This window comes from Melanerpes formicivorus, unplaced genomic scaffold, assembly GCF_026170545.1.
Source record: "Melanerpes formicivorus ecotype bairdi unplaced genomic scaffold, bMelFor1.0.p_v2 SCAF_2435, whole genome shotgun sequence".
Classification (NCBI taxonomy): domain Eukaryota; kingdom Metazoa; phylum Chordata; class Aves; order Piciformes; family Picidae; genus Melanerpes; species Melanerpes formicivorus.
Genome location: NW_027144786.1, coordinates 6,134 through 32,542, shown reverse-complemented (window position 1 = coordinate 32,542; position 26,409 = coordinate 6,134). Strand labels below are relative to the sequence as shown.

Here is a 26,409-nt window from a genome sequence, read left to right as displayed (position 1 = left end):
GGGGAGGGAAGGGAGAGGAGGAGAAAGGGAGGGGGAGGGGGTTGGGGACAGGATGGGGAGAGGAAGGGGAAAGGATTGGGGAGAAGGGAGGAGAGAGAGAGGGAGAGGAGGGGAGGAGAGAGGGAGGAGTGGGAGAGGAGAGGGAGAGGATGGGGAGAGGGAGAAGGAGAGGGAAGGGGAGAGGAGGGGAAGAGGAAGGTAGAAAGGGTTGGGGGCAGGAGGGGGAGAGGAAAAGGAGAGGAGAGGGGAAAGGAGAGAAAAAGGGAAGGGGAGAGGGTTGGGGGCAGGAAGGGGAGAGGAAGGGGAAAGGGTTGGGGAGAGAGAGGGAGAAGGGGAGGAGAGGGAGAGGAAGAAGAAGGGGGGAGGAGAGGGAGAGGAAGGCAGAAAGGGCTGGGGCTGGAGGGGGAGAGGAGAGGGGAGAGGAGGAGGGAAAGGAGGAAGAAAGGGAGGGGGATAGGGGGTGGGGACAGGATGGGGAGAGGAAGGGGAAGAGGGTTGGGGAGAGAGAGAAGGGGAGGAGAGAGAGGGGAGAGGGAGAGGAGGGAGAGAGGAAGAGGTGAAAGAGGGAGAGGAGGAGAAAGAGAGGGGAAGAAAGAGGAGAGGAGGAGGAAGGGAAAAAAGGAGGGGGAAGGGAGGGGAAGGGGGAGAGGGTTGGACACAGATCTGGGGGGGTGGGGGCTGGGGACAGGAGGGGGGGGAGAGGAGAGAAGGGGAAAAAGGAGGGGAAAGGGGGAGGGGGAGAGGGGAGGGGGAGAGGAAGGAAGAGGGGAGGGGGAGGGCAGAGGATGAGGACAGCTTGGGGAGATGGTTGGGGACAGGAGGGAAAGGGGGGGGAGGAAGGGAGGGGAGAGAGGGAGGGGGAGAGGGTTGGGGACAAGGTTGAGGGGGAGAGGGTTGGGGCCAGGGAGGGAGCCAGGAGGTGGGGAGAGAGGGTTGGGGAGCCTGAGGGGAGGGGGGGAGGGGGCTGGGGGGGAGGTGTCGCCCCCTGGCGGCTGTCCCCCAACTCTCCCCTCTCTGTGTCCCCACCAGAGCTGCCGGCGGAGGAGGGTAAGGGACAGAGCCCCTGGGGGGGGGAGGGAGAGAGGGAGGGGAGGGGACCCCGGGGGGGGGGGGGGGTTGGGGACACCCACGGTGGGGGAGGAGGCCCCCGGGGGTGGTTAAGGACACTTTGAGGGGGGGTTGGGGGGTCCCCAAAGTGATTCCAGGTGACCCCAAACTGTCCCCAAGTGCCCCTGAGGTGTCCCCCAGGTGTCCCTAAGTGACCCCAAAGTGCCCCCAGGTGTCCCCAGGTGACCCCAAGGTGACCCCAAAGTGTCCCCAGGTGTCCCCAGGTGACCCCCAAGGTGTCCCCAACTGTCCCCAAGTGCCTCTGAGGTGACCCCCAAGGTGTTCTCAGGTGACCCCAAGGTGACCCCAGGTGACCCCAAGGTGTCCCCAACTGTCCCCAGGTGCCTCTGAGGTGACCCCCAAAGTGTCCCCAAGGTGACCCCAAGGTGACCCCAGGTGCCCCTAAGGTGTTCCCAGCTGTCCCCAAGGTGACCCCAAGTGTCCCCAGCTGTCCCCAGGTGACCCCAAGCTGTCCCCAGGTGCCCCCTAAGTGACCCCTAGGTGTCCCCAGGTGCCCCTAAGGTGTCCCCAACTGTCCCCAAGGTGTCCCAAACTGTCCCCAATGTGTCCCCAAATGTCCCCAGATGCCCCTGGGGATGCCCCCAAGCGCCCCCAAACTGCCCCCCCAAGCTCTCTCCCTGTGCCCTTGAGGTGTCCCCCAAGCTGTCCCCAAGCTGTCCCCAAGCTGTCCCCAGGCTGTCCCCAAGCTGTCCCCAAGCTGTCCCCATCCACCCCCCCAGGGAAGTCCATCTGGGAGTTGGTTGTGGAGCAGTTTTGAGGACCTCCTGGTGCGGATCCTGCTGCTCTGGCTGCCTGCATCAGCTTCGTGAGTGCCGCCTGCAGGGGGCGCTGGGGGGGCCCCTGGGGGTTCCCTGAGGGGCCAGGGGGGTCCTGGGTGCTTTGAGACCTGGTGGCCCTGGGGGTGGGCTTGGGGGTCCTGGTTGCCTCCTGGTGGTCCCTGGTGGCCTTGGAGGTGACCCAAGGGTGGCTTTGGTGGCCCTGGGCAGGTCAGGGCTGGGGACATGGAGGAGGAAGGGAGAAGGAAGGAGGAGGAGGAAGGAAGAAGGAAGGAAGGAGAAAGGAAGAAGGAAGAGGAAGGGGAGGAAGGAGGAAGGAAGAAAGGAGGAAGAGGAAGGAGGAGGAGGAAGGAAGGAAGAGGAGGAACAGGAAGGAAGAAGGAAGGAAGGAGGGAGGAAGGAAGGAGGAAGGAGGAAGAGGAAGGGAGAAGGAAGAAGGAGGAGGAAGGAAGAAGGAGGAGGAAGGAAGGAAGAAGGGAGGAAGAGGAAGGAGGAGGAGGAAGGAGGAAGGAAGGAGGAGGAGGAAGGAGGAAGGGAGGAGGAAGGGAGGAAGGGAGAAAGGAAGGAGGAAGGGAGGAGGAAGGAGGAAGGAAGGAGGAGGAGGAAGGAGGAAGGAAGGAGGAAGAGGAAGGGAGGAGGAGGAAGGAAGAAGGAGGGAAGAGGAAGGAAGGAGGAAGCTGGGTGGGGGCTGGGTGGATGTCCCCCCCCTGGGGGTCTCTGCCCCCCCCGGGGTCTCTGCCCCCCTCTGATGTCCCCTCCCGGGCTGCCCCTCCCCCCCCAGGTGCTGGCCTGGTTCGAGGAGGGGGGAGGAGACCATCACAGCCTTCGTGGAGCCCCTTCGTCATCCTCCTCATCCTCATCGCCAACGCCGTGGTGGGGGGTTCTGGCAGGTGAGGGGGGAGGGGGCAGGGCCCCCAGGCTCCCCCTGAAGCCCTTCTGGATGTCCTCCCTGAGGACCCCTCTCCCCTCCCCTCCCCTCCCCTCTCCCCTCCCCTCCCCCCTGCTCCCTCTCTCCACCTCCCCACGGAGCCCCCAGCCCCATGGGGACCTCCCCAAGGTGTCCCCCAAGGTCCTTTGGATGTCCCCAAGCCCCCTGGGGGGGTCCCAAAGACCCTGGGGGGTGTCCCCCAAGCTCCTTTTGGTGTCCCCAAGCCCCCCTGGGGGTGTCCCCAAGGTCTCCCCAAGGTCCCTTTGATGTCCCCAAGGTCCTTTGGATGTCCCACAAGCCCCCCTGGGGGTGTCCCCAAGGTCCCCTTTGATGTCCCCAAACTCCCTGGGGGTGTCCCCCAAGAGGTCCTTCTGGTGTCCCCCAACCCCCCTCCCCCAGGGGTGTCCCCGAGCCCCCCTGGGGGTGTCCCAAAGACCCTGGGGGGTGTCCCCAAAGCTCCTTTTGGTGTCTCCAATCTCCTTTTGGTGTCCCCAAGCCCCCCAGGGGGGTCCCCAAGCCCCCTGGTGTTGTCCCCAATCCCCCCTGGGGGTGTCCCCAAGCTCCTTTTGGTGTCCCCAAGCCCCCTTGGGGGGGTCCCCAAGCCCCCCGGGGGGGGTCCCCAGCCCTCGGGGGAGGTCCCCACGGTGGGTCCCCTGCGGCGCCCCCCAGGAGCGGAACGCGGAGAACGCCATCGAGGCCCTGAAGGAGTACGAGCCGGAGATGGGGAAGGTCCTACAGGGCCGACCGCAAGGCCGTGCAGCGCATCAAGGCCAGGGAGCTGGTGCCAGGGGACATCTGCGAGGTGGCAGGTGGGGGCCACCGCCCTGCAGGGGGCGCTGGAGGGGCTGAGGGGGCGGGGGGGAGGGGGTGGAGGAGGGAGGAGGAGGAGGAGGGGGGAAGGGCAGCAGGGGGGAGGAGGCGGAGAAGGGGGAGGAGGGTCGTGGAGGGAGAAGCGAGGAGGGGAGAGGAGGAGGTGGAAGGACACCAGGAGCAGGGAGGAGGAGCTGGAGGGAGAGCAGGGAGGAGGGTGGAGGGGGGAGGAGGTCGTGGAGGGACACCAGGAGGGGAGAGAAGGAGATAGGAGGAGGTGGAAGGACACCAGGGAGGAGGCAGAGGGGGGGAGGAGGTCGTAGAGGGAGGAGCAAGGAGGAGGTGGAGGGAGAGGAAGGAGGGGAGAGGAGGAGGTGGGGAGGACACCAGGAGGGGGGAGGAGGTTGTGGAGGGAGAGCAAGGAGGACCTAGAGGGACACCAAGGAGGAGGTGGAGGGGGGAGGAGGTCGTGGAGGGAGAGCAAGGAGGGGACAGGAGGAGGTGGAAGGACAGCAGAAGGGGAGAGAAGGAGATAGGAGGTCATGGAGGGACCCCAAGGAGGACCTGGAGGGACATCCAGAAGGGACAGAAGGAGATAGGAGGAGGTGGAGGGAGACCAGGAGGGGGAGAGGAGGACCTGGAGGGAGAGCAAGGAGGACCTGGAGGGAGACCAGGGAGGAGGTGGAGGGGGGAGGAGGTCGTGGAGGGACAGCAGGAAGGGGGACAGGAGGAGGTGGGAGGGACACCAGGAGGGGGACAGGAGGAGGTCATGGAGGGAGACCAAGGAGGAGGTGGAGGGGATAGGAGGTCGTGGAGGGACAGCAGGAGGCGGGGGAGGAGGAGGTGGAGGGACAGCAGGAGGGGAGAGGGGGACCTGGGAGAGCCACCAGGACCTGGAGGCAGCCCCAGGAGGGGGCAGGGGGCCAGGGGGAGCTTCCCAGGGGGCTCCCAGTAAGTCCTCAGTCCCCTCCCAGTGGGCGACAAGGTCCCAGCTGACATCAGAATCATCTCCATCAAGTCCACAACGCTGAGGGTGGATCAGTCCATCCTGACTGGTAGGGACTGGGAGGGGCTGGGAGGGACTGGGAGGGGCTGGGAGGGACTGGGAGGGGGAGTGGGAGGGGGCTGGGAGGGGCTGGGAGGGACTGGGAGGGGAGGGGAGGGACTGGGAAAGGAGTGGGAGGGGCTGGGAGGGGATGGGAAGGGCATTGGACTGCACCCAGGCCCATGGGGGCAGCCACTGGGTTTGAACTGGGTTGAACCGGTCTGAAACCAGCCTGAACCGGTCTGAGCCGGTCTGAGCCGGTCTGCCCTGGTGCCAGGGGAGTCGGGTGTCGGTGATCAAGCACACAGAGCCGGTGCCAGACCCCAGGGCGGTCAACCAGGACAAGAAGAACATGCTGTTCTCGGTGAGTGCACCAGTAGGGACCCAACCCAACCCAACTCAACCCAACCCAACCCAACCCAACCCAACCCAACTCAGCTCAACCCAACCCAATTCAACTCATCCAACTGAACCCAACCCAACCCAACCCAACCTAACCCAACTCAACCCAACCTAACCCAATTCAACTCAACCCAGCCCAACCCAACCCAACTCAATCCAAGTCAACTCAACCCAACCCAACCCAACTCAACTCAACCCAGCTGAACCCAACCCAACCCAACCCAACCTAACCCAACCCAACCCAACTCAATGCAACTCAACCCAACTCAATCCAATCCGACTCATCCAATTCAACCCAACCCAATTCAATCCAACTCAACTCAACCCAACCCAACCCAACCCAACTCATCCAACCCAATCCAAGCTCAAGGGTAATGTCAATCCAACTCAACCCAACCCAACCCAAGCTCAAGGCTAAAGTCAACCCAACCTAACTCAACCCAACTCAAGCTCAAGGGCAAAGTCAACCCAACCTAACTCAACTCAACCCAACCCAATCTCAATGGTAAAGTCAACCCAACCCAAGCTCAATGGTAAAGTCAACCCAACCCGACTCAGCCCAATCGAACTCAATCCAACCCAAGCTCAAGGCTAAAGTCAACCCAACCTAACTCAACCCAACTCAAGCTCTAGGCCAAAGTCAACCCAACCTAACTCAACTCAACCCAATCCAACCAATCCCAATGGTAAAGTCAACCCAACCCAATCTCAATGGTAAAGTCAACCCAACCCAAGCTCAATGGTAAAGTCAACCCAACCCTACTCAGCCCAATCCAACTCAATCCAACCCAAGCTCAAGGCTAAAGTCAACCCAAACCAACTCAACCCAACTCAAGCTCAAGGCCAAAGTCAACCCAACCTAACTCAACCCAACTCAAGCTCAAGGCTAAAGTCAACCCAACCTAACTCAACCCAACTCAAGCTCAAGGGCAAAGTCAACCCAACCCCACCCAACTCAACTCAACCCAATTCAACCCAACCCAACTCAACCCAACCCTACTCAACCCAACCCAACTCAACCCAACTCAACCCAACCCAACTCAACCCACCCCAACCCACCTCACCCCCCCCCTCCAGGGCACCAACATCGGGGCAGGCAAAGCCATAGGGGTGGTGGTGGCCACGGGGGGTGAACACCGAGATCGGGAAGATCCGGGACGAGATGGCAGCCACGGAGCAGGAGAAGACTCCGCTGCAGCAGAAGTTGGACGAGTTTGGGGAGCAGCTCTCCAAGGTCATCTCCCTGATCTGCGTCGCCGTCTGGCTCATCAACATCGGCCACTTCAACGACCCCGTCCACGGCGGCTCCTGGATCCGCGGCGCCATCTACTACTTCAAGATCGCCGTGGCCCTGGCCGTGGCCGCCATCCCTGAAGGTCTGCAGCGCCTCCCAGCGGGGCTGGGGGGGCTCTGGGGAGGGCCAAAGGGGGGTTGGGTGGGGAGGGATGGGGGGTTGGAGGTCTGCGTTGGCCGCCTGGGGGCTTGTGAGGGCCACTGAGGACCTTCTGGAGAACGTCCTTGGCCATTTGGGGCACCTGAGGTCCATCCTTGGCCACTTGTGGTCCACCTTGGACCATTTATGGTCTTCTGAGGTCCATGGTTCACTACTTATGGTCTTCTGAAGACCATCCTTGACCCTTTGTGGTCCACCTTGGACCATTGATGGTCTTCTGAGGTCCATGGTTCACCACTTATGGTCTTCTGAAGACCATCCTTGACTACTTGTGGTCCACCTTGGACCATTTGTGGCCTTCTGAAGACCACCCTTGACCATTTGTGGTCTACCTTGGACCATTGATAGCCGCCTGAAGACCATTCTTGACCATTTGTGGTCCACCTTGGACCATTGATGGCCTTCTGAAGACCATCCTTGGCCATTTGTGGCACCTAAGGTCCATCCTTGACCATTTATGGTCCACCTTGGACCATTGATGGCCTTCTGAGGTCCGTGTTTCACCATTGATGGCCTTCTGAAGACCATTGGTGGCACCTAAAGTCCATCCTTGGCCTGCTGGAGCCCCTGCTGGCCCTGCTGAGCCGCTGCTGGCCCTGCCCCGCAGGGCTGCCGGCGGTGATCACCACCTGCCTGGCGCTGGGCACGCGCCGCATGGCCAAGAAGAACGCCATCGTCCGCAGCCTGCCCTCCGTCGAGACCCTGGGCTGCACCTCCGTCATCTGCTCCGACAAGACCGGCACCCTCACCACCAACCAGATGTCTGTCTGCAAGGTCAGCCCCCCCCAGGGCCCCTGCTGCCCACCAAGGCTCTTCTGCGAGCTCCTGGGGGCCTTCAAGGTCTTCTAGGAGCTCCTGGGGGCCTTCAAGGTCTTCTAGGAGCTCTTGGTGGCCTTCAAGATCCTCCAGGAGGTCTTCATGGCTATCAAGGTCTTCTATGAGCTCTTGATGGTCTTCTAGCAGCTCTTGGTGGCCTTCAAGGTCTTCTAGGATCTCTTGGTGGTCTTCTAGGAGCTCTTGATGGCCTTCAAGGTCTCCTAGCAGCTCTTGGTGGCCTTCAAGGTCTTCTACGACCTCTAGGTGGTCTTCTAGGAGCTCTTGATGGCCTTCAAGGTCTCCTAGCAGCTCTTGATGGCCTTCAAGGTCTTCTAGGAGCTCTTGGTGGTCTTCTAGGAGCTCTTGGTGGCCTTCAAGGTCTCCTAGCAGCTCTTGGTGGCCTTCAAGGTCTTCTAGGAGCTCTTGGTGGCCTTCAAGGTCTTCTAGGAGCTCTTGGTGGTCTTCTAGGAGCTCTTGGTGGCCTTCAAGGTCTCCTAGCAGCTCTTGGTGGCCTTCAAGGTCTTCTAGGATCTCCTGGTGGCCTTCAAGATCCTCCAGCAGCTCTTCATGGCCATCAAGGTCTTCTACGACCTCTAGGTGGTCTTCTAGGAGCTCTTGGAGGCCTTCAAGATCCTCCAGGAGCTCTTGGTGGCCTTCAAGACCTTCTAGAAGCTCTTGATGGCCTTCAAGATCCTCCAGGAGGTCTTCATGGCCATCAAGGTCTTCTATGAGCTCTTGGTGGCCTTCAAGGTCTTCTAGGAGCTCTTGATGGACTTCAAGACCTTCTAGGAGCTCTTGGTGGCCTTCAAGATCCTCCAGGAGCTCTTGATGGCCTTCAAGGTCTCCTAGCAGCTCTTGATGACCATCAAGGATCTCCAGGAGCTCATGGTGGCCTTCAAGGCCTTCTAGGACCTCTTGATGGCCTTCTAAGGTCCCTCCTTGACCACTGATGGTCCACCTTGGACCAGCTGTGGCCTTCTGAGGTCCATTTCTGGCTGCCTGAGGTCCATCCTTGACCATCTGATGGTCTGCTGAGGGCCACCTTTGGTCCTCCCTCCAAGCCTTACCTTCCTCCTCCTCCTCCTCCTCCCTCTCCTCCAGATGTTCATTGTGGACAAGGTGGAAGGTGACCTCTGCTCCCTCAACGAGTTCTCCATCACTGGCTCCACCTATGCCCCGGAGGGGGAAGTGTGAGTGACCCAAGGGCCCTTGGGGGGGGTGGGGGTGGGGGTGGACCTCTTCTTCTTGGCCTTGCTTGGGTCTTGACCCACCCAGGAGAACCTTGGAACCACCACAGGGGGTGGTTGGAGCTCCTCAAAGGGACCTCAGGAGGTCCTTGGAGGACCTCAGAAAGTCCTTGGAGGACCTCAAGAGGTTCTTGGGGATCCTAAAAGGACCTCAGAGGGTTCTTGGGGGACTTCAAGAGGTCCTTGGGGAACCTAAAAGGACCTCAGAAGGTCCTTGGTGGACCTCAAGAGGTTCTTGGTGGACCTCAAGAGCTTCTTGGAGCACCTAAAGGGACCTCAGAAGGTCCTTGGTGGACCTCAGAGGGTTCTTGGGGCAGCTCAAGGGAGCTCAGGAGGTTCTTGGAGGGCCTTAGGAGGCCCTTGGGGATCCTAAAAGGACCTCAGGAGGTTCTTGGAGCACATCAGAAGGTCCTTGGTGGACCTCAAGAGGTTCTTGGGGCACTAAAGGCAGCGCAGAAGGTTCTTGGAGCACCTAAAGGGACCTCAGAAGGGTCTTGGAGGACCTCAAGAAGTTCTCAGAGCACCTAAAGGGACCTCAGGAGCTCCTTGGGGCATCCAGGTGGACCTCAGGAGGTGCCTGTGGGCTCCTGCTGGTCCTCAGGAGGACCCTGGGCCAGGGTGGTGTCTTCTCCACGCCAGGTTGAAGCAGGACAAGCACGTCAAGGCTGGCTCCTACGACGGCCTGGTGGAGTTGGCCACCATCTGCGCCCTCTGCAACGACTCCTCCTTGGACTACAACGAGGTGAGGAGCTCCTGGCCCAGGTGGCCACCAGGGATGGGCCCAAGGTGGACCTCAGAGGTCCAGAAGTGGTCAGAGACGAACCTCAGGGGTCCATAAATGACCAAAGTTGGACCTTAGAAGGCCATAAGTGGTCAATGGTGGATCATAAATGGTCCAAGATGGATCTTAGAAGGTCATAAGTGGTCAGTGGTGGACCTTAGAAGGTCATCAGTGGTCCCAGATGGACCTTAGAAGACCATGGATGGTCCAAGATGGACCTTAGAAGGTCAAAAGTGGTCAATGGTTGACCATAAATGGTCCAGGATGGACCTTAGAAGGTCATCAGTGGTCCCAGATGGACCTTAGAAGACCATGGATGGTCCAAGATGGACCTTAGAAGGCCATAAGTTGTCAATGGTGGACCATAAATGGTCCAGGATGGTCCAAGATGGACCTTAGAAGGCCACAAATGGTCAATGGTTGACCATAAATGGTCCAAGATGGACCTTAGAAGGCCACAAATGGTCAATGGTTGACCATAAATGGTCCGAGATGGACCTTAGAAGGCCACAAATGGTCAATGGTTGACCATAAATGGTCCAAGATGGACCTTAGAAGGCCATAGGTGGTCAATGGTTGACCATAAGTGGTCCAGGATGGACCTTAGGTGGCCATAAGTGGTCAATGGTGGATCATAAATGGTCCAAGATGGATCTTAGAAGGTCATAAGTGGTCAGTGGTGGACCTTAGAAGGTCATCAGTGGTCCCAGATGGACCTTAGAAGACCATGGATGGTCCAAGACAGACCTTGGAAGGCCATAAGTGGTCAATGGTTGACCATAAGTGGTCCAAGGTGGACCTTAGGAGACCCCAAACGGTCAAGGCTGGAGCTCAGAGGTCCAAGGTGGAGCTGCAGGAGCTGATGGTTGTCTTCTCCTGCCCCCCCAAGTCCAAGGGAGTCTATGAGAAGGTCGGGGAGGCGACGGAGACCGCCCTGACCTGCCTGGTGGAGAAGATGAACGTCTTCAACACCGACGTCCGCAACCTCTCCAAGGTGGAGAGGGCCAACGCCTGCAACGCCGGTGAGTGGGAGCAGGCCTTCTCCTGGCCACCTCAGGAGGCCATCAGCGGTCAAGGGTGGGCCTTAGAGGGCCACAAATTGACCTTAGAAGGTCACAAATGGACCTTAGAAGACCATAAATGGTCCAAGATGGACCTAAGAGGTCATAAATGGACCTTAGAAGACCATAAATGGTCATGGGTGGACCTTAGAAAGTCATAAATGGTCCAAGATGGACCTTAGAAGGTCATAAATGGACCTTAGATGACCATAAATGGTCCAAGATGGACCTAAGAGGTCATAAATGGACCTTAGATGACCATAAATGGTCATGGGTGGACCTTAGAAGGTCCTAAGTGGTCCAAGATGGACCTTAGAAGGTCATAAATGGACCTTAGATGACCATAAATGGTCATGGGTGGACCTTAGAAGGTTGTAAGTGGTCCAAGATGGACCTTAGAAGGTCATAAATGGACCTTAGAAGACCATAAATGGTCATGGGTGGACCTTAGAAGGTCCTAAGTGGTCCAAGATGGACCTTAGAAGGTCATAAATGGACCTTAGAAGACCATAAATGGTCCAAGATGGACCTTAGAAGACCATAAATGGACCTTAGATGACCATAAATGGTCATGGGTGGACCTTAGAAGGTCATAAATGGCCCAAGGTGGACCACAAATGGTCAAGGATGGACCTCAGAAGGCCACATCTCGATGCCCCCAACCTCCTCCTGATGCCTTCAACCTCCTTCCTTTCCCCTTCTCCTCTCCCCCTTCCATCTCCAACATCCATTGACCCAAACTTTCTTCCTGGTGTCCTCCTGGTCTCCTCCCGATGTCCTCCTGGTCTCCTCCTCCTGGTCTCCTCCTGGTGTCCTCTTCCTGATCTCCTGGTGTCCTCCTCCTGGTCTCCTGGTCTCCTCCCCCTGGTCTCCTCCTCCTGCTGTCCTCCCGATGTCCTCCTGGTCTCCTCCTCCTGGTCTCCTTCTGATGTCCTCCTCCTGGTCTCCTCCTCCTGGTCTCCTTCTGATGTCCTCCTCCTGGTCTCCTCCTCCTGGTCTCCTTCTGATGTCCTCCTCCTGGTCTCCTCCTCCTGGTGTCCTCTTCCTGATCTCCTGGTGTCCTCCTTCTGGTCTCCTCCTGGTGTCCTCCTGGTCTCCTTCTGATGTCCTCCTCCTGGTCTCCTCCCCCTGGTCTCCTCCTCCTGCTGTCCTCCTGATGTCCTCCTGGTCTCCTCCCCCTGGTCTCCTCCTCCTGCTGTCCTCCTGATGTCCTCCTGGTCTCCTCCCCCTGGTCTCCTCCTCCTGCTGTCCTCCTGATGTCCTACTGGTCTCCTCCTCCTGGTCTCCTTCTGATGTCCTCCTCCTGGTGTCCTCCCCCTGGTGTCCCCCTGGTCTGCCCTGGTGCCCCCTGCTGTGGCTCAGGTGATCAAGCAGCTGATGAAGAAGGAGTTCACGCTGGAGTTCTCCCGGGACCGCAAGTCCATGTCGGTCTTCTGCAGCCCGGCCAAGGCCTCCCGCGCCGCCGTGGGCAACAAGATGTTCGTCAAGGTGGGACCCCAGACCCACGTCCCCACCACCCCCCACCTCCACCTCCTCCACTGACCTCCTCCATCACCTCCTCCATTGTCCTCCTCCATTGCCTCCTCCATGTCCATCTCCATCACCTCCTCCATTGCCCTCCTCCATTGTCCTCCAGTGACCTTCTCCATGTCCACCTCCTCCACCTCCTCCACCTCTTCCATCACCATCTCCATCACCACCATGGCTCCATCTCCATGTCCCACCTTCTCCATTGACCTCCTCTTTCACTGACCTCCTCCATCACCTCCTCCATGTCCACCTCCATCACCTCCTCCACTGACTTCCTCCATCACCTCCTCCATTGTCCTCCAGTGACCTCCTCCATGTCCACCTCCATCACCTCCTCCATCATCTCCTCCATCACCACCTCCACCACCTCCTCCATTGTCCTCCTCCTTCACCTCCTCCATCACCACCTCCATGACCACCATAGCTCCATCTCCATGTCCCACCTTCTCCATTGACCTCCTTCATCACCTCCTCCATTTCCACCTCCATCACCTCCTCCACTGACCTCCTCCATCACCTCCTCCATGGCCACCTCTATCACCTCCTCCATCATCTCCTCCATCACCATCTCCATCACCTCCTCCATTGTCCTACTCCATCACCTCCTCCATTGTCCTCCTCCACCACCTCCCCCATCGTCCTCCTCCCCCACTGACCTCCTTCCCCCACGGCCCTGCCCCCGCAGGGCGCCCCGGAAGGAGTCATCGACCGCTGCAGCTACGTGCGGGTGGGGACCACCAGGGTGCCCCTGACCCCCCTGGTGAAGGAGAAGATCATGGCGGTGATCAAGGAGTGGGGCACCGGCAGGGACACCCTGCGCTGCCTGGCCCTGGCCACCAGGGACACTCCACCCAAGAAGGAGGAGATGGTCCTGGATGACTCCTCCAAGTTCGCCGAGTACGAGGTGGGTCGGAGCTCCGTGGTGGCTCTGCGTGGTTGGCCATGGTTGGCCTTCATGGTTGAGCCTCATAGTTGACCTTCATGGTTGACCTTCAGGGCTGACTGTGGTTGGGTTTGATGGTTGACCATGGTTGAGCTTCATGATTGCCTATGGTTGACCTTCAGGGCTGACCTTCAGGGCTGACTGTGGTTGGGTTTGATGGTTGACCTTCATGGTTGAGTTTGATGGTTGTCCCAACCAAGACCTTCCTAGGACCTTCTAAGCCCTTTAATGCCCCAATCAAGACCTTCTAAGGCCTTTTATGCCCCAACCAAGACCTTCTAGAACCTTCTAAGCCCTTTAATGCCTCAACCAAGACCTTCAAGGACCTTCTAAGCCCTTCTAAGCCTTTTAATGCCCCAACCAAGACCTTCTAAGCCCTTCTAAGCCCCAATCAAGGCCTTCTAAGACCTTCTAGGACCTTCTAAGCCCTTTTATGCCCCAACCAAGACCTTCTAAGCCCTTCAATGCCCCAACCAAGACCTTCTAAGCCCTTTAATGCCTCAACCAAGATCTTCTAAGCCCTTTTATGCCCCAACCAAGACCTTCTAAGCCCTTCTAGGACCTTCTAATCCCTTTAATTCCTCAACCAAGCCCTTCTAAGCCCTTCCATGCCCCAACCAAGCCCTTCTAAGCCTTTTAATGCCTCAACCAAGCCCTTTTAAGGCCTCTGAAGCCCCAACCCCCACCTCCCCTCCCCCCCCCCCAGACGGACCTGACCTTCGTGGGCTGCGTGGGGATGCTGGACCCGCCGCGGAAGGAGGTGATGGGCTCGATCCGGCTGTGCCGCGACGCCGGCATCCGGGTGATCATGATCACCGGGGACAACAAGGGCACCGCCATCGCCATCTGCCGCCGCATCGGCATCTTCGCCGAGGACGAGGAGGTCACCGGCAAGGCCTACACCGGGCGGGAGTTCGACGACCTGCCCGCCGGCGAGCAGCGCGACGCCTGCCGCCGGGCCTGCTGCTTCGCCCGCGTGGAGCCCACCCACAAGTCCAAGATCGTGGAGTTCCTCCAGTCCTTCGACGAGATCACCGCCATGGTGAGCCCCTGGGGGGCGCTGGAGCGGGGAGGGGGCGGGGCTGGAGGTCCACCATGGATCTAAGGGGGTTTGGAGGTGGTGGGTGGAGGTCTACCAAGGGGTTTGAGATGGTTTATGGAGGTCCACCATGGATCTAAGGGCGGTTTGGAGATGGTTGGTGGAGGTCTACCAAGGGGTTTGAGATGGTTTGTGGAGGTCTGCTGAGGGATTGAGGTGGTTATGGAGGTCCACTACGGATCTAAGGGGGTTTGGAGGTGGTCTGTGGAGGTCTACCAAAGGTTTGAGATGGTTTATGGAGGTCTACCAGGGATTTTGAGATGGTTTATGGAGGTCTACCACAGATCTAAGGGGGGGTTGGAGGCGGTGGGTGGAGGTCTACCGAGGGGTTTGAGGTGGTTATGGAGGTCCACCATGGATCTAAGGGGGTTTGGAGATGGTTGGTGGAGGTCTGCCAAGGGGTTTGAGATGGTTTGTGGAGGTCTGCTGAGGGATTGAGGGGGTTATGGAGGTCCACCACGGATCTAAGGGGGTTTGGAGGTGGTCTGTGGAGGTCTACCAAAGGTTTGAGATGGTTTATGGAGGTCTACCACAGATCTAAGGGGGGGTTGGAGGTGGTGGGTGGAGGTCTACCGAAGGGTTTGAGGTGGTTATGGAGGTCCACCATGGATCTAAGGGGGTTTGGAGATGGTTGGTGGAGGTCTGCCAAGGGTTTGAGATGGTTTGTGGAGGTCTACCGCAGATCTAAGGGGGTTTGGAGATCCTTTATGGAGGTCTGCCAAGGGCTTGAGATGGTTTATGGAGGTCCACCATGATCTAAGGGGGTTTGAGGGTGGTCTGTGGAGGTCTACCAAGGGTTTGAGATGGTTTATGGAGGTCCACCGTGGACCTAAGGGGGTTTGGAGGCAGTTGGTGGAGGTCTACCAGGGGTTTGAGATGGTTTATGGGGCTCCACCATGGATCTAAGGGGGTTTGTGGAGGTCTACTGAGGGTTTGAGATGGTTTATGGAGGTCTACCAGGGATTTTGAGATGGTTATGGAGGTCCACCATGGATCTAAGGGGGTTTGGAGGTGGTCTGTGGAGGTTCACCATGGATCTAAGGGGGTTTGAGGGTGGTCTGTGGAGGTCTACCAAGGGTTTGAGATGGTTTATGGAGGTCCACCGTGGACCTAAGGGGGTTTGGAGATCTTTTATGGAGGTCTACCAAGGGGTTGAGACAGTTTATGGAGGTCCACCATGGATCTAAGGGGGTTTGGAGGCGGTGGGTGGAGGTCTACCGAGGGGTTTGAGGTGGTTATGGAGGTCCACCATGGATCTAAGGGGGTTTGTGGAGGTCTACTGAGGGTTTGAGATGGTTTATGGAGGTCTACCAGGGATTTTGAGATGGTTATGGAGGTCCACCATGGATCTAAGGGGGTTTGGAGGTGGTCTGTGGAGGTTCACCATGGATCTAAGGGGGTTTGGAAGTGGTCTGTGGAGGTCTACCAAGGGTTTGAGATGGTTTATGGAGGTCCACCGTGGACCTAAGGGGGTTTGGAGATCTTTTATGGAGGTCTACCAAGGGGTTGAGACAGTTTATGGAGGTCCACCATGGTTCTAAGGGGGTTTGGAGGCGGTGGGTGGAGGTCTACCGAGGGGTTTGAGGTGGTTATGGAGGTCCACCATGGATCTAAGGGGGTTTGAAGGTGGTCTGTGGAGGTCTAACCAGGGTTTGAGATGGTTTATGGAGGTCCACCATGATCTAAGGGGGTTTGAGGGTGGTCTGTGGAGGTCTACCAAAGGTTTGAGATGGTTTATGGAAGTCCACCGTGGACCTAAGGGGGTTTGGAGATCCTTTATGGAGGTCTACCAAGGGGTTGAGACAGTTTATGGAGGTCCACCATGGTTCTAAGGGGGTTTGTGGAGGTCTACTGAGGGTTTGAGATGGTTTATGGAGGTCTACCAGGGATTTTGAGATGGTTATGGAGGTCCACCATGGATCTAAGGGGGTTTGGAGGTGGTCTGTGGAGGTTCACCATGGATCTAAGGGGGTTTGGAAGTGGTCTGTGGAGGTCTACCAAGGGTTTGAGATGGTTTATGGAAGTCCACCATGGACCTAAGGGGGTTTGGATATCCTTTATGGAGGTCTACCAAGGGGTTGAGACAGTTTATGGAGGTCCACCATGGTTCTAAGGGGGTTTGAGATGGTTTATGGAGGTCCACCATGGATCTAAGGGGGTTTGGAGGCAGTTGGTGGAGGTCTACCAGGGATTTGAGATGGTTTGTGGAGGTCTTCTGAGGGACTGAGGTGGTTATGGAGGTCCACCACGGATCTAAGGGGGTTTGGAAGTGGTCTGTGGAGGTCTACCAGGGGGTTGGGGTGGTTATGGAGGTCTACTGAGGGATTGAGGTGGTTATGGAGCTCCACCACGGATCTAAGGGGGTTTGGAGGTGGTCTGTGGAGGTCTACTGAGGGATTGAGGTGGTTACGGAGCTCCTCCATGGATCTAAGGGGGTTTGGAGGTGGTTGGTGGAGTTCTACCTAGGGTTTGGAGATGGTTTATGGAGCCCCACCACGGATCCAAGGGGCTTTGGAGCTCCTTTACGGAGGCACCGAGGCCGCTGCAGCCCTCCCCCCACCCTCCCCCCCTCTCTTACCTCTCTCCCTTCCCCCTTCCCCCCCCCCCCAACCCCCCAGACCGGGGACGGCGTCAACGACGCGCCGGCGCTGAAGAAGGCGGAGATCGGCATCGCCATGGGCTCCGGCACGGCGGTGGCCAAGACGGCCTCCGAGATGGTCCTGGCCGACGACAACTTCTCCACCATCGTGGCGGCGGTGGAGGAGGGCAGAGCCATCTACAACAACATGAAGCAGTTCATTCGCTACCTCATCTCCTCCAACGTGGGGGAGGTGGTCTGGTGAGCGCCCCTCCCCCCCTCCTCTGGCCCCACCCCCCCACTTTGGACCGGTTGGGACCGGTTCCTGCCCCCCCCCCCCCACCGCGTTCCCCCTCCCCGGCTCCGGGTTGCGGTCCCCTGCCTGAGGGTCTCCATCGTCTCCTCCACCTTCTCCGGGGCCTTCATCACCTTCTTCCCCTCTTCAATCCCCTCCCAGTCCCCTCCCAGTCCCTTCCCAGTCCCCTCCCAGTCCCCTCCCAGTTCCCCTCCCAGTCCCTTCCCAGTCCCCTCCCAGTTCCCCTCCCAGTTCCCCTCCCAGTCCCCTCCCAATCCCCTCCCAGTCCCCTCCCAGTCCCTCCCAATCCCCTCCCAGTCCCTCCCCAGTTCCCCTCCCAGTCCTCTCCCCAGTCCTCTCCCAGTCCCTCCCAGTTCCCCTCCCAGTCCCTCCCCAATCCCTTCCCAGTCACCTCCCAGTCCCTCCCCAGTCCCCTCCCAGTCCCTCCCAATCCCCTCCCAGTTCCCCTCCCAGTTCCTTCCCAGTCCCTCCCCAGTCCCCTCCCAGTTCCTTCCCAGTCCTCTCCCAGTCCCCTCCCAATCCCTCCCCAGTCCTCTCCTCTCCCAGTCCCCTCCCAATCTCCTCCCAGTCCCCTCCCAGTCCCACCAACCCCACCTCACCCTCCTCCTCCTCCTCCTCTCCCAGCATCTTCCTCACAGCCACCCTGGGCCTGCCTGAGGCTCTCATCCCAGTCCCTCCCAGTCCCATTCCTCTCTGTCCCAGTCCCCTCCAATCCCCTCCCAGTCCCTCCCAGTCCCTCCCAGTTCCATTCTTCTCCATCCCAATCCCTCCCAGTCCCCTCCTAGCCCCTCCCAACCCCCTCCCAGTCCTTCCCAGTTCCATTCTTCCCCATTCCAGTCCCCTCCATTCTTCTCCATCCCAATCCCTCCCAGTCCCCTCCCAGTCCCACCAACCCCACCCCACCCTCCTCCTCCTCCTCCTCTCCCAGCATCTTCCTCACTGCTGCCCTGGGCCTGCCTGAGGCTCTCATCCCTGTGCAACTGCTCTGGGTCAACCTGGTGACCGACGGCCTCCCGGCCACCGCCCTGGGCTTCAACCCCCCGGACCTGGACATCATGGACAAGCCTCCCAGGAGCCCCAAGGAGCCTCTCATCAGCGGCTGGCTCTTCTTCCGCTACTTGGCCATCGGAGGTGAGACCCCCAGGGGCCTGCTGGGGGCAGCTGGGGACCTGCTGGGCCGCCCAGAGGTGGCCTGGGAGCTCCTGGAGGCAGCTGTGGAGCTCCAGAACTGCCCAGAGGAGGCTGGGGGAAGAGCAGCGGAGGGGTGGAGGAGGGAGAGGGTCAGGGAGGGGTCTTGGAGGACCTCCTGGAGGCAGCTATGGAGGTCCTGGAGGCAGTTATGGAGGTCCTGGAGGTAGTTGTGGAGCTCCAGGATGGCCTAGAGAAGGTTAGCTGGAGATCCAGGGAGAGGTGAAGGTGGGAGAGGGTCAAGAAGGGGTCTTGAAGGACCACCTGGAGGTAGCTATGGAGGTCCTGGAGGTAGTTGTGGAGCTCCAGGACCACCCAGAGGAGGCTGGGGGAAGAGCAGCGGAGGGGTGGAGGAGGGAGAGGGTCAGGGAGGGGTCTTGAAGGACCTCCTGGAGGTAGCTATGGAGGTCCTGGAGGTAGTTGTGGAGCTCCAGGATGGCCTAGAGAAGGTTAGGTGGAGATCCAGGGAGAGGTGAAGGTGGGAGAGGGTCAAGAAGGGGTCTTGAAGGACCTCCTGGAGGCAGTTATGGAGGTCCTGGAGGCAGCTGTGGAGCTCCAGGACCGCCCAGAGGAGGCTGGGGGAAGAGCAGTGGAGGGGTGGAGGAGGGAGAGGGTCAGGGAGGGGTCTTGGAGGACCTCCTGGAGGTAGCTGTGAAGGTCCTGGAGGTAGTTGTGGAGCTCCAGGATGGCCTAGAGAAGGTTGGGTGGAGATCCATGGAGAGGTGGAGGTGGGAGAGGGTCAGGAAGGGGTCTTGGAGGACCTTCCTTGCCCATGGTTGGCTTCCTCTTGCCCATGGTTGGGTCTTGGGGCCCTGGTGGACCTCCAGGGCGGTCTCTGGTAGCCCTCCCTGGAGCTGCTGGTCCCCTGCTGGACCTCCCTGGGCCTCTCCCGCAGGCTACGTCGGAGCTGCCACCGTGGGAGCCGCTGCCTGGTGGTTCCTCTTCGCTGAGGACGGACCCAGCGTCACCTACCACCAGCTGGTGAGTGGTGGCGCCGCCAGGACCTCCTCCAGGGCCTCCAGGTGGACCTCAGGGTCCTCCTGAACCTCCCCATGGTGGCCCTGCTGGCCCTCAAGCTCCTCAGGATGGCCCTGGTGGCCCTCAAGCTCCTCATGGAGGACCTCAAGGTGGATCTGGTGGATCTTGAGGTCCTCCTGAACCTCCTCTTGATGGCCCTGGTGGCCCTCAAGCTCCTTATGAGGGACCTCAAGGTCCTCATGATGCTTCTGGAGGCCCTCAAGCTCCTCATGAAGGTCCTCAAGGTGGACTTGGTGGACCTTGAAGTCCTCCTGAACCTCCTCATGATGGCCCTGGTGGCCCTCAAACTCCTTATGAGGGACTTCAAGGTCCTCCTGAAGGTCCTGAAGGTCCTCCAGATGAATTTGGCGGCCCTCAAGCTCCTCATGAAGGTCCTCAAGGTGGACCTTGAGGTCCTCAAGGTGGATCTTGAGGTCCTCCTGAACCTCCTCTTGATGGTTCTGGTGGCCCTCAAAGTCCTCATGGTGAACCTTGAGGTCCTGAACCTCCTCTTGATGGCCCTGGTGGCCCTTAAAGTCCTCATGAGGGACCTCAAGGTCCTCCTGATGAATTTGGTTGCCCTCAAGCTCCTCATGAAGGTCCTCAAGGTGGACCTTGAGGTCCTCCTGAACCTCCTCTTGATGGCCCTGGTGGCCCTCAAGCTCCTTATGGCCAACATGGTTGCCCTCAACCTCATGAAGGTCCTCAAGGTGGACCTTGAGGTCCTCCTGAACCTCCTCATGATGGCCCTGGTGGCCCTCAAACTCCTTATGAGGGACCTCAAGGTCCTCCTGAAGGTCCTGAAGGTCCTCCAGATGAATTTGGTGGCCCTCAAGCTCCTCATGAAGGTCCTCAGGGTGGATCTTGAGGTCCTCAAGGTGGATCTTGAGGTCCTCCTGAACCTCCTCATGATGGTTCTGGTGGCCCTCAAAGTCCTCATGCTGGACCTTGAGGTCCTGAACCTCCTCTTGATGGCCCTGGTGGCCTTCAAGCTCCTTATGAGGGACCTCAAGGTCCTCCAGATGAATTTGGTGGCCCTCATGCTCCTCATGAAGGTCCTCAAGGTGGACCTTGAGGTCCTCAAGGTGGATCTTGAGGTCCTCCTGAATCTCTTCATGATGGTTCTGGTGGCCCTCAAAGTCCTCATGCTGGACCTCAAGGTCCTCCTGAAGGTCCTGAAGGTCCTCATGATGCCTCTGGAGGCCCTCAAGCTCCTCATGAAGGTCCTCAGGGTGGACCTTGAGGTCCTGCTGAACCTCCTCTTGATGGCCTTGGTGGCCCTCAAGCTCCTTATGAGGGACCTCAAAGTCCTCCAGATGAATTTGGAGGCCCTCAAGCTCCTCATGAAGGTCCTCAAGGTGGACCTTGAGGTCCTCCTGAACCTCCTCTTGATGGCCCTGGTGGCCCTCAAGCTCCTTATGGCCAACATGGTTGCCCTCAACCTCATAAAGGTCCTCAAGGTGGACCTTGAGGTCCTCCTGAACCTCCTCATGATGGCCCTGGTGGCCCTCAAACTCCTTATGAGGGACCTCAAGGTCCTCCTGAAGGTCCTGAAGGTCCTCCAGATGAATTTGGCGGCCCTCAAGCTCCTCATGAAGGTCCTCAGGGTGGATCTTGAGGTCCTCAAGGTGGATCTTGAGGTCCTCCTGAACCTCCTCATGATGGCTCTGGTGGCCTTCAAAGTCCTCATGCTGGACCTCAAGCTCCTCCTGAAGGTCCTGCAGGTCCTCCAGAGGAACCTGGTGGCCCTCAGCCTCCTGCAGAAGCCCTTCCCGGAGCTGCCCTCCGGGGCCTGGGGCCGTGGGGGAGGCCTCCCCGCGGCCTGCCCCGGGTGGGTGACCTCCGGGCGCCGTCTGCTGCCGCCCCCAGACTCACTTCATGCAGTGCTCGGAGCACAACGCCGAGTTCGAGGGCCTGGACTGCGAGGTCTTCGAGTCGCCGGTGCCCATGACCATGGCCCTCTCCGTCCTGGTCACCATCGAGATGTGCAACGCCCTCAACAGGTCAGGAGGGGAACTGCAGGGCCGCCCCAGCACCACCCCCAGCACCAGCTCCACCCCCAGCACCAGTTCCACCCCCAGCACCCCCAGCGCCCTCAGCACCACCCCAAGCACCCTCAGCACCACCCCCAGCACCACCCCCAGCGCCCTCAGCACCACCTCCACCCCCAGCACCCTCAGCACCACCCCCAGCACCCTCAGCACCACCCCCAGCACCCTCAGCACCCTCAGCACCACCCCCAGCACCCTCAGCACCACCCCCAGCACCCTCAGCACCACCCCCAGCACCCTCAGCACCCTCAGCACCCTCAGCACCACCCCCAGCACCCTCAGCACCACCCCCAGCACCCTCAGCACCCTCAGCACCCTCAGCACCACCCCCAGCACCCTCAGCACCACCCCCAGCACCCTCAGCACCACCTCCACCCCCAGCACCCTCAGCACCACCCCCAGCACCCTCAGCACCACCCCCAGCACCCTCAGCACCCTCAGCACCACCCCCAGCACCCTCAGCACCACCTCCACCCCCAGCACCCTCAGCACCACCCCCAGCACCCTCAGCACCACCCTCAGCACCCTCAGCACCACCCCCAGCACCCTCAGCACCCTCAGCACCACCCCCAGCACCCTCAGCACCACCCCCAGCACCCTCAGCACCCTCAGCACCACCCCCAGCACCCTCAGCACCACCCCCAGCACCCTCAGCACCCTCAGCACCACCTCCACCCCCAGCACCCTCAGCACCACCCCCAGCACCCTCAGCACCCTCAGCACCACCCCCAGCACCCTCAGCACCACCCCCAGCACCCTCAGCACCCTCAGCACCACCTCCACCCTCAGCACCCTCAGCACCCTCAGCACCACCCCCAGCACCCTCAGCACCCTCAGCACCACCTCCACCCTCAGCACCACCCCCAGCACCCTCAGCACCCTCAGCACCACCTCCAGCACCCTCAGCACCACCTCCACCCCCAGCACCCTCAGCACCACCCTCAGCACCACCTCAGCACCACCTCCACCCTCAGCACCACCTCCACCCTCAGCACCACCTCCAGCACCACCCTCAGCACCCTCAGCACCACCTCAGCACCACCTCCACCCTCAGCACCCTCAGCACCCTCAGCACCACCCCCAGCGCCCTCAGCACCACCTCCACCCCCAGCACCCTCAGCACCCTCAGCTCCACCCCCAGCACCCTCAGCACCACCCCCAGCACCCTCAGCACCACCTCCACCCTCAGCACCCTCAGCACCACCCTCAGCACCCTCAGCACCACCCCCAGCACCCTCAGCACCCTCAGCACCCTCAGCACCCTCAGCACCACCCCCAGCACCCTCAGCACCCCCAGCACCACCCTCAGCACCCTCAGCACCACCCCCAGCACCCTCAGCACCACCTCCACCCCCAGCGCCCTCAGCACCACCCCCAGCACCCTCAGCACCACCTCCACCCCCAGCACCCCCAGCACCCCCAGCACCCTCAGCGCCCTCAGCACCACCCCCAGCACCCTCAGCACCCTCAGCACCACCCTCAGCACCCTCAGCACCACCCCCAGCACCCTCAGCACCAACTCCACCCCCAGCACCCCCAGCACCCTCAGCACCACCCTCAGCACCCTCAGCACCACCCCCAGCACCCTCAGCACCACCCTCAGCACCCTCAGCACCACCCCCAGCACCCTCAGCACCACCCTCAGCACCCTCAGCACCACCTCCACCCCCAGCACCCTCAGCACCACCTCCACCCCCAGCACCCTCAGCACCACCCTCAGCACCCTCAGCACCACCTCCACCCCCAGCACCACCTCCAACATCTCCACCACCTTCACATCTCCATCTTGGCCACCATCATGACCATCCAAGACCTCCATGATGCTCCTTGGTGGCCCTGCATGGAGCTTCTGGTCCCTTGGGAGCCCTCCATGGAGCTTCTGGTCCTTGGAGACCTCCATGGAGCTTCTGGTCCCTTGGAGATCTCCATGGTGCTCCTTGGTAGACCTCCATGGAGCTTCTGGTCCTTGGTGGCCCTGCATGGAGCTTCTGGTCCTTGGAGACCTCCATGGAGCTTCTGGTCCTTGGTGGCCCTGCATGGAGCTTCTGGTCCTTGGAGACCTCCATGGAGCTTCTGGTCCTTGGTAGACCTCCATGGAGCTTCTGGTCCCTTGGAGACCTCCATGGAGCTTCTGGTCCTTGGTAGACCTCCATGGTGCTCCTTGGTGGCCCTGCATGGAGCTTCTGGTCCCCTGGAGACCTCCATGGTGCTCCTTGGTGGCCCTCCATCATCTCCAAGCTCCCCCCCTGACCTTCTCCATCCTCTTCCTCCCCACAGCCTCTCAGAGAACCAATCCCTGGCCAGGATGCCTCCCTGGGTCAACATCTGGCTGGTGGGATCCATCTGCCTCTCCATGTCCCTCCACTTCGTCATCCTCTACGTCGACCCTCTGCCCGTGAGCACCTCCTGGGGGGGAGGGTCCCTGGGGGGGAGGGGCTGGTGGCCACCAAGGTGGTGGCCAGGGGGGGAGTTGGGGCTGGAGGCCATCTCAGAGGGGTTGGTGGCCACCAGGGGGTGGAGTCAGGGCTTGGTGGAGCTGCTGGAGGACAGCTGAGGAGGGTTGGTGGCCACTGAGGTGGTGGCCAAGGGGTTGGGGGCCACAGGGAGAAGCTTGGAGGCCCTGAGGTGACCTTGGGTGGTCTCCATGGCCACCTCTTGACCCCCACCTGGGGGCTCTGTCCACCCCCTGGCAGATGATCTTCAAGCTGACCCCCCTGGACCTCACCCATTGGCTGATGGTCCTCAAGATCTCCTTGCCTGTGATTGGCCTGGATGAGGCTCTCAAGTTCATCGCCAGGAACTACCTGGAAGGTGAGGGAGAAGCCACCAGCAGCCCTGGGGACCTCCTCCTGGGGGCCTCTGGGAGGCTTCTCCAAGGCCTTTGTGGTCCCTTCTCCATCTCCTCCTGCTCCTCTCCATCCCCTCCTCCTGGTCCTGCCACCTCCTCCTGGTCCTCTCCACCTCCATCTCCACCTCCACCTCCATCTCCTCTCCATCCCCTCCTCCTGGTCCCCACCACCACCTCCTGCTCCTCTCCATCTCCACCTCCACCTCCTGCTCCTCTCCACCTCCTCCTGGTCATCTCCATCTCCATCTCCATCCCCACCTCCATCTCCACTTCCATCTCCACCTCCTGGTCCTCCCCATCTCCTCTCCATCCCCTCGCCCTGGTCCCCACCACCATCTCCTGCTCCCCACCACCATCTCCTGCTCCTCTCCACCTCCTCCTGGTCATCTCCATCTCCACCTCCATCTCCTCTCCATCCCCTCCCCCTGGTCCCCACCACCACCTCCTGCCCCTCTCCACCTCCTCCTGGTCATCTCCATCTCCATCCCCACCTCCATCTCCACTTCCATCTCCACCTCCTGGTCCTCTCCACCTCCATCTCCACCTCCTGGTCCTCCCCATCTCCTCTCCATCCCCTCCTCCTGGTCCCCACCACCACCACCTCCTGCTCCTCTCCACCTCCTCCTCGTCATCTCCATCTCCATCCCCACCTCCTGGTCATCTCCATTTCCACCTCCATCTCCACCTCCTGGTCCTCTCCCCCTCCTGGTCATCTCCATCTCCATCTCCACCTCCATCTCCACCTCCTGCTCCTCTCCACCTCCTGCTCCTCTCCACCTCCTCCTGCTCCTCACCACCACCTCTTGCTCCTCTCCTCTCATCTCCATCTTCTCCTGTTCCTCTCCCAGCCTAAGGCAGCCACGGGCCTCAGGCCACCACCAGGTATCCTCCTGTGTCCCTGTCACCCCCCCAGCCCCCACCCCCATGTGTCATCTCCACCCTGTGTCGCCCCTTTAAGACTCGTTGTGGGCCCCACTCCCTGTGTTGCCCTTTTAAGAGCTGCTGGGGTGCCCCTGTTACCCCTTTAAGAGCTGCTGGGGGTGCCCCTGTCGCCCCTTTAAGACTCGTTGTGGGCCCCACTCCCTGTTTTGCCCCTTTAAGAGCTGCTGGAGTCCTTCCCATTGCCCCTTTAAGGTTCACCGTGGGCCCCACTCCTGGCGTTGCCCCTTTAAGAGCTGCTGGGACTCCCCCATTGCCCTTTTAAGACTCATTGTGGGCCCCACTCCCGGCGTTGCCCTTTTAAGAGCTGCTGGGGTGCCCCTGTTACCCCTTTAAGAGCTGCTGGGGGTCCCCCATCGCCCCTTTAAGACTCATTGTGGGCCCCACTCCTGGCATTGCCCCTTTAAGAGCTGCTGGGGTCTCTCTGTCGCCCCTTTGAGCTCCCAGTGCCCTCTGCATGCCACGGGGGGGGGTGGGGATGGATGGATGGGGGGCCCCCTCCACCTGATGACGTCATCTAATGACGTCACTTCACCACCTGACTTCTCCCCTCTCCCCCCCTCTCTCCCCCCCCCCCTTTTTCCCTGCAGCCGACGCGGAGGACCCCCGGAAGAAGCGGAAGTGACCCCGCTGGGAGGACCCCCCCCCGCTATGGGGCTGCCCCCCAAGTGCTAAGGGGGGAGCCCCCTGCAGTGGGGCACCCCCTAAGCGCTATGGGGCGACCCCCTAAGTGCTATGGGGCACCCTCTAAGCGCCACGGGGGAGCCTCCTGCAGTGGGGCACCCCCCAAGTGCTATGGGGCTGCCCTCCAAGTGCCATGGGGCACCCCCTAAGCGCTATGGGGGAGCCCCCCGAGTGCCATGGGGGAGCCCCCTGCAGTGGGGCACCCCCCTAAGTGCTATGGAGCTGCCCCCCAAGTGCTATGGGGCTGCCCCCCCGAGCGCCACGGGGGAGCCCCCTGCAGTGGGGCACCCCCGAAGTGCTATGGGTGACCCCCTAAGTGCTATGGGGCACCCCCTAAGCGCCATGGGGGAGCCCCCTGCAGTGGGGCACCCCCCGAAGTGCTACGGAGCTGCCCCCCCCCTAAGTGCTACGGGGCCGCCCCCCGCCCCCCAAGCGCCGCGGGGGAGAGCCCCCTGCCGTGGGGCGCCCCCTGAGCGCCGTGGGGCAGCCCCACGGCGTCGCTTATTTATTGCCAATAAAGGGAATCGAACCCAGGGCTCCCTCCCGGCTCCGCCTCCCGCGGTGCCCTTTGAAGGCTGGGGGTGGGCCCCACCTGGCGTTGCCCTTTGAAGAGCCGCAGAGCTCTTTCCCCCTCCCCCATTGCCCCTTTAAGCCTCCCCCTGGGCCCCCCCCCCCCGGCGGCGTCGCCCTTTGGAGCTCCCAGTGCCCCTCAGGACCCCACAGTGTCCCCCAGTACCCCCCAGTGCCGCCCCAGTGCCCTCCCCAGTGC

The 26,409-nt window shown here is 60.6% G+C and overlaps 1 protein-coding gene across 1 annotated transcript; it reads left to right on the top strand.

The window, feature by feature from the left end:
- Positions 1 to 1,029: 1,029 nt before the first annotated feature.
- On the top strand, positions 1,030 to 26,173 carry LOC137461498 (sarcoplasmic/endoplasmic reticulum calcium ATPase 1-like; the record flags this gene model as incomplete). Its single annotated transcript, XM_068171218.1, is given in 28 exon segments — positions 1,030 to 1,047; positions 1,848 to 1,879; positions 1,881 to 1,910; positions 1,913 to 1,933; positions 2,686 to 2,706; positions 2,708 to 2,737; positions 2,739 to 2,780; positions 2,783 to 2,794; positions 3,502 to 3,564; positions 3,566 to 3,641; positions 4,617 to 4,697; positions 4,945 to 5,051; positions 6,167 to 6,214; positions 6,216 to 6,465; positions 7,150 to 7,316; positions 8,460 to 8,548; positions 9,245 to 9,347; positions 10,276 to 10,404; positions 11,810 to 11,935; positions 12,663 to 12,881; positions 13,627 to 13,962; positions 16,638 to 16,858; positions 17,842 to 18,044; positions 18,997 to 19,082; positions 20,988 to 21,121; positions 23,447 to 23,564; positions 23,863 to 23,980; positions 25,547 to 26,173. Coding segments are annotated over 28 exon segments (2,915 nt in total), but the record flags the coding sequence as incomplete, so codon positions are not given.
- Between the last annotated feature and the right edge of the window lie 236 nt (positions 26,174 to 26,409).